At 39.3% G+C, this 15,255-nt stretch overlaps 1 protein-coding gene across 10 annotated transcripts in view; it reads right to left on the bottom strand.

The window, feature by feature from the left end:
• Positions 1 to 15,255, bottom strand: part of sgip1a (SH3GL interacting endocytic adaptor 1a) — a 94,421-nt gene that overhangs the window by 30,329 nt on the left and 48,837 nt on the right. For 8 of the 10 annotated variants that reach the window (XM_037770577.1, XM_037770571.1, XM_037770574.1 and 5 more), the window contains 5 exons: positions 6,143 to 6,206; positions 5,497 to 5,521; positions 4,704 to 4,766; positions 3,905 to 3,968; positions 2,809 to 2,990 (listed from right to left, as the gene is read on the bottom strand). In XM_037770577.1, the coding sequence (XP_037626505.1) occupies positions 2,809 to 2,990; positions 3,905 to 3,968; positions 4,704 to 4,766; positions 5,497 to 5,521; positions 6,143 to 6,206 (398 nt within the window). Of the gene's footprint in view, positions 1 to 2,808; positions 2,991 to 3,904; positions 3,969 to 4,703; positions 4,767 to 5,330; positions 5,460 to 5,496; positions 5,522 to 6,142; positions 6,207 to 15,255 lie in introns of those variants that run through there. The other 2 variants (XM_037770573.1, XM_037770578.1) reach the window with 2 other exon arrangements.

Here is a 15,255-nt window from a genome sequence, read left to right as displayed (position 1 = left end):
CCACCTACACATTACCCACTGATCCTCCTGACATGATGTGAACACCGAGGTTTTATGTGAAATAAGCTGTTAACCGGCATCATCATGTCCCTCTCACAAGCTTGTGTACATATGCATAATTAATGCAGAATATTTCAAATATTACCATAGAAATTAAGCTCATGCAGTCCGCTAAAAGCAACACTCAGCATCTAGGTATGTATACTACTCGGTATGTGTTTCAGGTTTTTCAAAGAGCTTGTCATATTTACATGCAGACAACCGACGTCAACAGCAAGAGCATTAGGATGTAGAGCCTCAGTTATTAGTCGAGGGAATCTCAATGATATTCAAATGGCTGTGGGCTGTTGTCAAGTGTGTGTGTCTTGTTTTTTGAAAATGTGAGCAAAGTCATAAATGTTTTAGTCTGAGAATAAAGCTTTACTGGATCAGTTCAAGGAAAAGGAAGAACTAGGAAGACGAGGAAAGAAGCAGTGTTTGCTTTCGGAGGCCCGTTAACATTTGGCCCCTCTTCCTCTCTTCATCAGACCGTTTTATTGTCAGTCCATAGCCAAGGTTGCCAGGGGATGGGAGTGACTGTGTGACTCATGTAATTTATGGGTGAGGGAAAAGCTCTGGCAAGGCAAACGTGATGCTAATTTGAACTGGTAGAGGTGAAGGTGGCAGTTTCGTAATCACAAGTACAGGCCAGTAGTTCCAATGTCATGATTTTGGTTCAAACGACTTAACCGCAATAGATGAATTTGAAGAAGATGGTAGGGAAAACTCTTGTCCTGGTTTAAGATAAAACCATTAACACATCCGGTAAAAACCAAACGTGTCATATTATCAGGGCAGTAACTACCATTTGTTTTCATTATAAATCAATTCATATCAATCTGTTGATTATTTTTCTATTCTATTTTTTCTGATTAATTGATTAATCTTTTACTCAAGAACATGTCAGGAAATGGTGAAAAATGCCCATCACAAGTTTGCTGAGCCCAAGGTGATGTTTTCAAAGTATCTAAAGTCTAAAATTAAAAGATATCCAATTTACAATGATAGAAAACTAAGAAAAAGAAGCTGGAACTAACATATGTTCCATTGGTATTAGCGGTGGTAACGATATTATCACGATATTTAAGTCACGATATGTTCTTATTGCATTTTAAAACATTTTGCGATACGTTGAGTGTTGCGGTAAGATATATTGCGATATATTGCAATTTATTACCTTTTTTCAACTGCAAATTGTGCAGTTTGTCAACATCTGTTTTATCTAATAAGATACAGTTTTCACTCTGTTGATCTCAGAGATTTAATTTCCATATCTTGAGGTCAGAGGTCAAGGGACCCCTTTGAAAATGGCAATGCCAGTTTTTCCCCGTCAAAATTTATGGAGCGTTATTTGGCATTCTTCCCGACAAGCTAACATGAAATGTTTTTTACCAATCAATTCCTGAGTTCCTTAGTTTTGTAGTTTCATATGATACCAGTACTTTCATTCTAGCTTTAAGACTGAGCCTGCTACAAAACAATAGTTTAAATAATAAAAGATCGATACTTGACGTCTGTGTATTGATACAATATCGCCACGCAAAATATTGCGATACAATGCTGTACCGACATTTTCCCCGACCCCTAATTGGTAGTAAATTTGTTCTTAATATTTTATTTTAACATTTAATTCATCTATCCATCCATCCATTATCTGTAACCGCTTATCCTATTCAGGGTCGCGGGGGGGCTGGAGCCGATCCCAGCTGACATTGGGCGAAGGCGGGGGTCAACATTTAATCTATTATCAAAATTCTTGTTGATTCATTTTCTGTTGATCGACTAATCACCTCAGCGTCGTATTTGTGAGTAAAAAACGGCTTAAAAAATAACCAGTGTCTACTATCACACAACCATTATCAGCATGGAAAGACGTTCACACCTGATCAGGTTAACAGAGCTAGTGGGTAAACACACAGAGGAGGCTGGATTAAATTATTGAGTCCCGAAGCTCAAATGACCACAAGCAATCTCACTGTACAGCAGACCGGCACACAGGTTCATTGTGCCCACTTTCCTACCTGAATTATTCAAGGCGGACACCCAAGCTAACTATCCTCACTGAAGAAGAAAGGGATTATGGGTAGACAGGGGAGGCCAAAGCCTGTTTTGGAGTCCCTCAGTTGATTACAGGCTGTTTTAGTGTGTTCTTGTGTGCTTGAATTTGGACTCATCAACTGAGCTGCATCACTTCAAACAAGAGCTTCGCACCCTGTTGTTCTGTGGTTTCTGTCTTGGCGGGACAGCTGTCTTGTGTTAAACAACACCGGACTAAATGGGAGAACACTGAGGCCACTGACCATGTATCACAGGCATCACAAATTAACTATGTGGAATTCAAACTATCATATAAATAAGATGAACTCACTCGGATTACAGGAACATGGATTGTCAACTAGAGATTTCACGTACTGTTGCATACTGGCTCATTAAAGCAAACTAGTTCTGTTGTCATATAGAGACTAGAGAATAAAAGATTCAATTTCAAAATGAAAATGAAGCAGTGATCCATTTAAAGTTCCCATCAATAGCTAAAACAAAACAGTGGGATAAAGTAGATTAAATACTGTAGAGAAAGACAGCAGCTCGGCAGATACTAGCACTCACAACATCATGCAGCATATCAGTGGGAAAAGACATTTGAATAACACACATGCACGGCCATATCTGTGCACAAGTAAATATCCAACTCTACAATGTTAAAAGGCAGTTGAAGTAGATGAAGATGAGAGGAAGCAGTGAGAGGGCAGCGACGTCAGAGCTACTCACCATAGGAGACGGGGACAGAGCTATGTTCCCTATGGAGGCTTTGAGCTCGTCGACCGAGGGCACCGACGCTACGCGATCGGCCGGCAGCGGCTTAATCTTGATTTTGAATTTTTTCCTGTGGTCCTCCTCTCCTTCCGACTCGTCAGAGGAAAAGAAGTGGGGCTTTTTGATGGTAGGCGGTGGTGGTGCAGCGTCAAGGAACAGTCCAGGATTCAGTTGACATTTGATCAAAATCACAAATAATTTCTTTAAAACTTGCTTTTTGGAAGTTTGAATGTTTTTTTTTTGTTCCTATAAGGTCCATACTTGTGATTCAAACCGTTTTTTGTAGTTTCTCAATTATTGTTATAATAATAAAATAACAAAAAGTTAAATAATGGCTGATAAGTGGAATACGAGTTACCAATTGAAACCTAAATATTACTGGTAAATTAACTGACAGGTAAGCCAGTTCTAGCAAAGACCTAATACAAATATTGACATCAATTTAGTGCATGCTTGCCCTCAGGATTGGGGTGTATGTCTTTCAAAATCAGATCAAATTTTCAACCTACTGAGGAGGTAATTGCAAAGTGATGAATAGAGTATCAACATCACAACAAACAGAGCATCACCTCTGCTCAATATGAGCTGACAGTCTGAGGAATCAGTGTATTGATTAGAGGGATATTTCCACACTTCACAAACAGGTTAGGGGGCTTTTCTCAAACAACTTTCTGTTCACGTCTGGAGCATCAATGACTCGTTCTTCTGTAGCTGTGTTTTGTGCTGCTGCGCCTTATTACCATTATTTAGATCTCTGTTAATTGGATGTTTTTACACTTTGATAAGCAGTTGACACACTTTGTCATCATTGCACTTCAAGTGTCATTTTTAGTGTGTGGATTTTCTCTGTAAGGATATTTGATTCTATAAGTACATTCCCCTGTGAATGAGATGTACTACACAAACTGATCTCCTAGCAGTGCGCATCAATTTAACAAATCCTGTACTAACAATGGAAGCAATCCATTTTTGGAAAGGCAAAGTAACTTGGCAGAGGAAAATAAGACAAACGAATTCTGTCAAATGACAAATCAAGCAGTGCAAAGGATATCTCCCTCTTCTGACTCCTCATCAGGTCTGCAGCTGTAGCCCTCATCATCCACCTCAGGAGAGTTCTGAAACACAAAGAGGGACTCAGTAAAGATCTCTTTAAAGTTTTGTGTGTTATCACTGCTGTGATATTATTTGTTTGCCAATAAAATCGGACAAAATGCAGTTGGTTCAAAGAGTACCGTAGGTTAATTAAGCTACGGCTAAAGTTCCTGTTGACATATTCAGATGATAAATTGCACTTCCAGTCAAAACAAATGCTAGCTTCCCTGCTTAATGAAACGTGACCAAATGCATATTGACAAAGTCAACATCTGGATCTAAAATGTAAGCAATATAACGTTGCAAATGATAATAGTTAAACCCATCAACTTGATTTACTATCTGTAACCACATTTAACATGCTTTGTTCATAAACGTGTCAATAGCTCATTGATTTTACAATAATGTGGATCAATACTATAAGCTCATTCAATGCAGATGAAAACTAAGCAGCAGTTTTGAGGGTGAGTTGGTGGCGACTAAGCTGAAACACTGTTTAAATGGCAATGGCAACTGTATTTATATAGCACATTTCATTACATGTAAACGCAAGGGGCTCTACATTTAAAGACACACTATACAATTATAGATATAAACATATCAGCATAAATATAAGAATACAGTAGTATATACAAGCGTACACGCGTTCACACCGCAATAAGAACCAAAACATCTACACAATCAAATAAAAACCCATGCACACTCACACACACAGCATCAAATTGAAATCAGCATAAAATAATAATCCTAATACTTACATATCTGTCCCAGTCGATGTCTCCGTAGAAGCCATTAGGGGCTCCGTTGGTCTTCTTCTGAGACTGAGAGGAGAGACACACTTTGATTAAAATCCCAGCAGACAGTGAAGCTACAGTATATTCAGCACTACTGCGCTACCACTGGATGTGTTTCTATGCTAGCTACTGTTTAGAGGAACTACGGTGCAGCCAGTTCTGGCCTATAAACCTTGATGCTGTGTACTCTGGATGTCATGTCATGTGAGACTGTCCCACAGATTCCTATTTTCCTCTTACAGGTACTAATTTGTTCTCCGTTTTCTCCACTTGGACACTAATGATCTGATAATGATGATGATTATTGTTGTTATTATCCAACATGCTGCAAATTGTCCAACAGTGCTGGATAATATTTCAACATTTAGGTCTCTTCAAAGTACACCAAAGGACTCAGGGGGATATCCTGTTGCCCTTTTGCTTTGTTTTTCTCTCAAAGTCTCCTCAGAGAGCCTGATAATGAAACAATAGCTGAAACAGCAACACTGCCGGCTGACTGATGAGCTGAAGAACGTACTACGATGTCTATAACCAGTTTAACTATTCTAGGGATTAATCTACTCCAAAGGACTAGAGACTAGAGTTCAGTACCGATTCAACCTCTGGAGGCTCCTGGCAGTAAAAAGAACAAAGAAAATAAATGATGAACTCAAAACAACCAGACTTGATTTCCTCCAGTAATACACATGGAGAGTGAATAGTCATTCATAAATGAATTAATTGACTGATACATATTTAAATATTCTCTGTTACTTACACCGCCGTCTCTGTCTGGGGACCCCCTGTGAGGATTTAAAGAAGCAGAGAGAAGAAAAGAGAGAATAAACGTCACTTAACATGTGAGCTTTCATTTTAAAATCAAGTGCTTTGCTAATTAGTCGAGCCAAAATATTTAAAAGGGGGTATTCAAGGAAAACCTTTTCACGCCACCATACCCACACACTGATTCGCTCACACATCACAGCACACAAACCTTTTACAGCAAGTGTCTCGTGCACAGTTACAGAAACACCACAGGGAAACGATCACGCTTACAGAGATTCTGCAAGCTGACCAAGTACTTCATTAGTGGTCTATTAAATCTAATTTTGATCCTGCTGTGTTTGCATTACTTCAGAATATTTCCAGCATGATATGACAGAAATGACATCAGCTGTATGCAAACAAGCGATGTCAAAAGCACTGGATATTTTAAGTATGCCCATTATTCTGTAGATCGAGTGACAGGTAGACTCTTGGAAGCAAGGGAAGCAGCTGTCTAACATCTATTTGACGAGACTTGCACTGAATACTAATCCTGTAATTGTTTTTACTTATTCTAATCCTTTCTTTCTGCTGTAATGTATATGTACTGAATGATTGTTCTTCTTAAAATAACTTTTAAGTACTGGATCAGGACTTACGTGGAGTCATTGTCCTTTTCTTTCTTCCGTATCCCAAAGGCCTTCCTGGTACGCTTTTTCAATCCTGAGGAGAAAGAAGAGGAAAAAGGGCGAATTATTGCATGAAGAGACACCAAAGGCATGACTAAAAGGTGGTGTCTGTGGGTGGGTTAAAGGGCAGATGGGGTCAGCTGTGCTGCATCTATCATCCAGGAGATTAAAGACGACGTTTTTATGTATTATTGAGTGACTGGCTGCATCGCTGTGAAGGCAAACACTGTCTTTCAGAACTAAAAATGTGTTCATGGTCATCGCAGATGGACAGAAAGCCTTGCAATACTTTGGACTGATTTTGGAATGAAAAAATCATTAGCACTGCAAAAATCAATGCGCCAATAATTTAACAAGAATAGCTTAGAGAGCTAAGAGGAACCTGTTGTAGTAATGTACAAAACTTCAATCCATAATGCTACAGAAAGCATGGGAGATCCATTGTGTACAGACTTAGCTGATGAAATCAATAAGGCTCTGTCCCTTCACATCTACTGCAAACATGACAGTGTGACTTTGACAGATGCTCTAATGGAGCTGCTCACTGACCAGCAATACAAATGATGACTGTGTTGTTACAGCAACAAGTGTGAGAGCCTGTTCTGGCCTGAAGAACAGTTGCAGTAGCTTTCAGAAAAAAAATTCTTAAATGGAACATCTGGACCTTGAAACAAATACTAAATTTGGAAGGAAAGTGGATAGTGTGCACATCCAACCTCAGTTGAGTGCAGGAGAAACGCAGCATACGCAGAAAAAGGAGGAGAAGTACTCTGTCCACACGTAACCTCCCATTTCAGCCTCATTTTCACCTTCATTTTCTCCAGTTAACCAACTGAAAATGTAGTTTTCACCACATTTTTGCAGGTTCTTTTCACATCATCTTTTTCAACAACAAAAACAACTGCTCAAGTTTCGCTTCACTATCAGGGTGTACTATGGACTGAATTAACAACAGAAGTTTACAGCAAATAAATCAACTCAAATACCATTGTACTGAACTAGAGCATTATATTATAGTACCGTTTATATGCCACACATCTTCTAAAGTTGTTCAAATATCCAATTCAATCATCACCTCTTACTTTGGAGGAAGTTGAATCACAATCTGTCTCTAGCAGGGGTTGGGAAAAAAATGGTTTCACCTATGTATCACGATTTCTTTTTTTGCGATTTTGAAATAGATTTTTTAATGACAGAATCAATATATTTGCTTCAGTTGAGTCTATACGGAAGTAGAAGGAAGTTACGGCTTTTACTGTTGAAGTCTGAGCAACATGACATCATATCTGTTCCGTATCCGTAAACCAAAACAAAAAGGTGCCAGTCGCAGTGAGCCGAAACGTCAAAGCAGAAAACGTTGGACGGTTTGCGTCAGAGTTGGAAATTAGCACCAGCCATCAGCCAAATGCTGTCCACCAGCCACAGTGGTCAAATCAGCCAACGCTAAAACTGTAGAGCACCCAAATACTGACATTCATGATGAATGCATTGAAACGGCCCCGATGGAGCTGACCATGGATGTATAAAGAGAACGGAGCTGACTGCAGAGCTAGCAATGGACTTGGTGAAGTTAGCGGAACTACGTCCAGTTTTCAAAATAAGATGTTAACAAAGGGAACTGTATACACAAAATACATATATGGAAATAAGATTGATGGATTATATCCACCAGCAGTTTAAAACATTACATGTCCCTTATAAATTAAAAGAAAATATCACTCATTTGTGAGGGAATGTATTAATAAATGATTCCTGACAATGACTGATATATTTGATTTCAGGACATCTCTCTCTCTCTCTCTGGAAGACTCAACACCCTCAGCAGCATGGCACAGACATGAAGTTCTTTTTTGCTCTTTCCACCACACACATTCACACACACCCATATATGTTCCACACCACTAATTTCCACACGTAATATTGACTGACTTTTGTGTTTTGTAAAAAAAATAAAAAATAAGGTGTTCTTTTGCTGCCACCTCGTGTCTGTCTCACTCTTTGTCGCAGCCTTTGAGCCAGGCTGTGACACTACATACAGTACATGCTGAAACTTATTTCTTACTGTATTCATTCAGATATTTTCCAAAGTATAAGTCCCTAGAAGTGTATGATTCAACTTTTCCCCATGGTCTGGTGTTAAAAAAGTTAACAAAAATCGCAATATCGAATCGCAATACATATCGAAATGGCACCCAAATATTGTGATAGTATCGAATCAGGAGATAGGTGTATCGTCCCAGCCCTAATACAGATTTAGTATGATTGATTTTATACTCTACAATTATGCCAAAGAAACAAATCTCAAATGCCCGTCCCTGGCTTATTCTTACCCCAGATGAAAGCCCAGTTGTCCCCCTCCATTTCTTTTCTGGTAATTCCTCGACTCTCATTCTTCCTTGTCCTTGTCTGGTCGTGAACTCATCACCATGACCAACCTATCTCTTCCTCGTACCACATGCAGGTATACACTGAGCCTCTGAGCAGGAACATGATGCTACCTCTCCCTAACCCACACGCATGAACACACACACACACACACCCACAAGGTATCATGATCCTGTTCCTGATCTGCGTCTGGTACTTAAATTCAACACCAGTGACTTCACTCATAAATTAAAGACAAATGCCATCATTTCTTGCGTTAGATGCAGTTTCTTTAGTGCTCTAATATTTGCACCAGCATTGCTGAACCCAAAGTGGGAAATCGATCCAGAAAGGCCTGTTGGCCGTGAGGAGTCTCACCCAGAAATACCCTCTCATTGATCCTGCTAGCATATTCTACCTTGCATCCTGTAAACGGCCACAGCTCAAATATAATTTATGTCCCACTTCAGAGGAAAAGCACACACATACATACAGAATGACGACACATTCACAAATACAAAGGCTTGTCCCTATATACACAAAGGTAGGCACACATGTCCCTGCAGACATTTTAAGAGCATATGCAGAGACATGCACACAGACCAGAGCTTGATGAATATTCATAGCCACTACAGGTGATGAGGTGTTAGGAAGCAGCACCTGTTTCTATAAGAGCTACCAAAGTCATTACTCAGAGAAGGAGGGCAAAAATGAGATAAACATATGTATGACATCATCTCACACATACAGTTTGTTTATCTCATTTGAGATGTATAGAAAATATTATATATTTGTGTGTATAATTGAGGGTGGGACCACATGCCTTACAAACATAGACTGTATATAAGGGGTGAACGTAGTCACCATGACGTCACCCATTCGTTTGTGGACTGCTGTTTTGAAGCCTTGAGTTCGGCATCTTGGTTTTTGGCCGTCGCCATGTCGTTTTTTTTCAACCATCTCACGTCTATTCATGATCAGAAACAGAAATTTCAGTTTTGCAAATTGGCTAAAGTCATTGTTCAAGGTACTGGATAACAATGTACGTTTTATGTTTAGGTTAACACAATATTTCTTGTAGCGATGTTATACCAGTGCAGCATGTCTCACAAGTTGGACACTTTGAAATATCAATTATAAAATGAAAAATTAACAGCTGTGGCCTTGAGCTACTGTAGGCAATGCATGACCAAGAGGAGTGCTTTTTTTCAGTATCTTTTTAAGAACAATACTTTTGTAGCAAGCAAGCTGGAACTATCATACTGTTTGTGTGGGTGCTTGTGAGTGCGTATGTGTTGTTTGGTCATTCTGTTGCATTTTACAGATCCAAAGAAAATGTGCACACATACAGCCAGCTCCTTCCCATAACTGAAATCAAGTTTTATCCCCTAAAGTACTGAAGGTTTCATCTCTTTGAAGCCAGACGAAAGATTCCTACTTTCATTCTGTGGTTTGACGGTTTCCCTCTTTCTGATCTTGGCGAGGCATCTGTCGGAGGTCGCAGTATGAGGACACAGTGTGCTCTCTCGGCCTTTAGCGTAATAGGGGAAGGGAGCTTTAATTGTTCCTTCAACAGCTGTTCTGCAAAGCCAACAAAGTTTCAACACTTCAGTTACAGCTTAGTTTCTTTTTGACTCTCTGCAGCTTCAATTCTTATATTTATTCATTCATTTTGATGCCATTCAGAAGCACCAGTTTTTTAGTTAATTTGATGTCAAATTCTGGTTGTATATAATTATCCCTCATGATACTGCCAGCTGGGGAGATTTCTTCATCTCGTTAAAGCAACTTGCACCCTGGCAGCATCTTCTTTTCCACTGAGGGAAAACCAAATTGAACTCATTTTTAAGATTCTGAGTCTGTTTTTAAACTACACTTTCTTTTCAGCAGGATGTATTTAATCCAATTTGTCAGAAGCACATTTTTTTACGCTGACATCTCGTTTCAGGCTTACGTTGATGTCTTCAATAAATATCTTCTGGAGTTATTGCCCCTTTATTAGCCTCCTATTTTGTCTTCTTCTTTAGGTCTGTTTCCCTCTCCTGTAAATCAAGCTTTGCCCCCAAGCAAGAGCTGACAGGTTTACAGCTGTGCTAATGAAAGAGTATTTTGTTCGGACGTGACAGTGTGAACCTGGCAGCTGTACCCTGGCTACAGAAAGTATGCATTCTGCATTACATGAGATCAAAATCTGCATTATTAATTCACTTTTAATGTCATTTACCTTTTGTTTCCCATGTTTTTTCCTTTAATTTCATTGGCTTGTTGAGTATCATTTTGAGAAAATCAAAATAAGAAAAACATGGGTGGATTGCCAAAAATTATGGCGAAAAACCGGCATAGAAGTAGCATATAGAGACCCGACAACCTACCGTCTGTCCTTATGGCATATCTGTTCTTAAACTGCACTTTCATGAGTGTACGTCTACAGATTTTCTGCTTTTTTATGTGGCTATAAAGGTGGGAATAACTGACACTAATTAAACAAAGTATAAATAAGCAGAATAATGTAACCTAACTCTTCGTACCATTCCACGGTTTAATATTTATAATCTCTGTACAAACAGATCAAACATACAAAATGATCCAAACAGATACATTGCAATTGTATTCACACATGATTCAACTGACAAGCGTAATTTAAAAATAATGCAATACATTACTATCCCATGGTTAGAGTACAGCAAATCTGATTGAATGACGTTGATGTGAAAGAGTACACGAATGCGTATGGCAGGGGTTAATTAACGGAGAAGGAAATAACAGAGCGTGCAGTACACACTGTTTAATGACTTAATGGCTTCCGTTCAGAGGGATGCTAGCACAAGTGCTAACATAATTAGTGGTCTCTTCTCAAGACACAGTAATGCAATTCTAGGAGAAAGCCAAAGGACATGAAGCCAAACAGGACTGGACACTGCCAAACCGAAAAAAACTACATGACAACTGAAGAGCAACGGTACACTGACCAGAGTTAGACATTCAAACATTTCGCTCCGGAGAGCACGTATAGAAAAGGTTTTTTTTCCTAGTGTGTCTGAGGGACTTCATTTCTAGGGAATTATTTTAAAAATAATGTTAATCTGGTCTCTGAAAATAGTTGAGAATCTAAGGTTCAAGATAATCTTAGAGGAGTGGGAAGCTAAGTTTAGAAAGGGTCCCAAGAAGAGAAAATAAACTCACAACAGGAGGAACACCACCAGCAGTACAGTGTGTTATTATTATAACTGTGGGGTCCACCCTTCAACCTACAGGAAGAGGCTGGCTTCAACACTGCCTTTAATAAAAAAGACCATCTTGAAACACAGTAAGGTTGCGTCCGAAATTCCATAGTAGCATGCTATTTAGTACACTAAATAGTGTGATATATTTTAGTATATCCGAAACCTTAGAATGAAACCAATAATACGTAAATTGCATACTATTTCTGGTGAAAGTTTACAGTATGCAAATGCTGGACACTATGGCGGCATAATATTCTACAATGCATTGCGGTAACGACAACATTCATAACAGACAATGGTGGACAGTTCTGTAGCATAAATAATGCTTCAATTCAAGTGCTTTGCTAGGCGTAATATCGTTTTTAAATTAGTTCAGACTTTGATTCTCACAAATCATCGTTTTGATCACATGAAGTTGGCACAGGTATAAGTACAGGGTACATGTATACATTTCTCCCTTTATTAAATAGATTAAATCAAAAGCTATCTAGAAAATAGTTAACATATTACTACATCTAGGCCAAGATATGTTGGACTGTTTGTCAGAAACCCAAATAAGACCTGTAGTGTTCCTATATGGTAGCCCTCTGTCTTTGTTTGGTGGTTAATTATGTCCTTAAAAGGGGACCTATTATGCCTTTCCTTATTTTCTGTCATATATAATTAGATTAAAATATCAGATGACATGGCCAAACTGTCAAATAATGAGGTAAACGTATGTAAAAGTATTTCCTGTGAGCAAAAACATCAGGTTTCAGACTGGCTTCTGACCGTTGGAACACTTCCTAATGTTTTAGTTCTACATTGCCGAAGTACAGGGACGCGCTCAACACATGGATGCTCAACCGGATGTCTCCCAGGAAGTCCTATTTTGGTTGCGGCGGAAAATTAATTTTGTTTGCCTTCCTAAAGCAGAAAGCACTAGACAAGAATGGATTAATTTCCTTTTTTCAAGCCAACAACAGCCATATGCAAACGCGTTTGTTTGTTCATGCTACTTGTTGGAGGACTCTTTCGTCAACACACACAGTACGTAGCCGGATTTTCGGCTAAGCTCATGCTTACAGACGGGGCTGTTCCATTTATAAAGGACCGTGTTGAGGAGTCAGCACAAACTGAAAGTAACATCGCCATTTGTCTTGTATAGGGGTGCACCGATAGCGAATCGGATATTGGCCCGATACTGACTCAATAGCTGGATCGGGTATCGGTGATAATGAGGCCGACCTATTGAATTCAGTTCTATGTTTACATACCATCTACATTATAGACCGTAATTTGAATTCCTGTTTAAGTTTTGACCAATAACCAAAATAAATAATTGACCACATAGTTAGCTTAAACTGATGTTGAAATGGTTAACTTAAAGTGATGGATAAACGGTTGAAATAGTCAGCCATTGATGAATAAAACAGCAGGTGGGGATCTTAGTGAAATCTTTGACAAACCACAAACACTGCAATCGCATTTATAGATTGATTTTGGAGGTAAACTATTCTCAAATGCTTTATTATAAGTGAACATCTAAGAAAGCTGATCACATTTTCTAACTCTAATTCAGTGCCTTTATAATTTATATTTTCGTTCTAAAAGTGAATGATTATAATCCTGTGTAACATGCATGTCAGAGCATGCTCAGGTGGGAGAACAGCATGAGAGAACTAAAGTGTGAAGACGATGCTGCGGTTGTTGTTGCGTGTATTGAGTCAGGCTGTTGACTATAAGCACGAGGAGAAGCATGTGGATCCACTGACAGACAGGCAGACAGGTTAGCAGACAAGGAGAGGAGTAATTAGTAGAACAAGACGAATGCTGGCGGGAACATAAACAAGCAGACAGAAAAAAAAAACCTGCAGACAGACAGGCTGTAAGAAACGGTAGACAAGGACACTGCACGCACCGAGATAGGCAGAGTGACATACAGTGGACAAACGAAGAGATAGACAAGCATATTGCAAACAGAAGGTTTAAAAAGCTTTTTTTGTTGGAGTGACTCATCCATCCTGCTGGCCCTGAGAGGCATGAGGAGGAAGAGGAGGAGGCAGGTGAGGAGAGAAAAGCTGCTCAAGACTGGCAGATACACTAGCAATGACCTCGCAATGCTGCAATGATGCTGAGGCAGAAAAATGCTCTAACATCACCACAGGACACGTGACGTGCAGCTATGTGAATGCAGCCTCCATCTTATTTCATGCACTGTTTCTGCAGTGGAGCCGAAAATCTCAAAGTCTCAACACTGAAGTGTACCGTTAAAAAAGGAAGGATGTGCTTACGAAAACCATACGCATCTATTTAGCAGCTACTATGCTACACAGTCACAATAAACCTTTAAATATGAGGCAGCATGTCTTAAGATTTCTTTTATGTAGAGAGATGCCAACTAACTTCATAGACACAAACACAGTTTCACAGAATGCAACACAAACAAGGCAGTGCACAGAGTCTATATCGCTACTGGCACAGGAAGGAAGAAAGCCATTTAGTCAATCTCCCCCACCTACATCTCCCCTGCTAGTCTCAGGATTTAAGTCGCCACTTCTCTAACCTCCCTTTCCCTAAAGATGGAGGAAGAATCTAACAGAAGAAGCCAAGAGGAGAGAATCTGTCTGTGGAAATGTCCCCCCTGTCTCATTACCTGGCACAAACAGAAAGCTATAGGCCATCGACAGCCATCACCTTCAGCCTCACTGTGTTTCAGTGAAAGAGCCTGTGTCAGTGTGGCAGAGGAAAGACAAAGAGAGGGTGTCAGTTTGCGTTTGTGCCTGTGGATGCTAAAATTAGGCCTTGACTGTACTGTCCAGGTGGCTGCACTGTGAGCTATCAACTGTAACAGTTGCAGTAATAACGTACCCGATGCACACACAAACACACACATTAGGAGTTGGATGATACATGCCTGTTTTGTTGCACAGATGCACCCTTTGAAAAAAAAAAAAGAGAGATGTTTCATCGAGTGACGTCACCCAGCTCTAAGGAAAGTGGGTCAGGGCCAGAAACCATAAAGCAGCATGCCGGCAGTGCAGAGACGAACAAAAGATGATTGAGAATGCCAGAACGATGGCGATTCATCCATCTGTGCACTTACTCCGCCTAAATTCTGTATCTAATATTTCATCCATTGACAGATAAGTAAGCATAAGCATTTAATGAACAGACTAGGGCAGCAACTACGGGTTATTATTGATTAAACTGTAAATTATTTATTTGATTAATCGATTAATTATCTGGTTTATAAAATGAAAATGGTAAAAATAGCCATCACAGTTTCACAGAGCCCAAGCTAACATCTTCAAAGTGCTTGTTTTGTCTGAATGTGACATAAAACAGATTAGTCAGCAACAATTTTGATTAAAAAATCCAACTCCTTAAATGTGAATATTTGCTGATTTTCTACATTTATATGACAGTAAACTGAATAATCTGGGTATTTTGATTGTGGGGAAAAAAAACAAGTAATTTGAATATATCAACTTGAGCTCTAGCAAAATATGTTTG

The sequence above is a fragment of the Sebastes umbrosus genome, chromosome 5 (genome assembly GCF_015220745.1).
Source record: "Sebastes umbrosus isolate fSebUmb1 chromosome 5, fSebUmb1.pri, whole genome shotgun sequence".
NCBI lineage: Eukaryota > Metazoa > Chordata > Actinopteri > Perciformes > Sebastidae > Sebastes > Sebastes umbrosus.
Note: the sequence above shows the minus strand (reverse complement) of the source record. Positions and strands in the feature narration are given on the sequence as shown.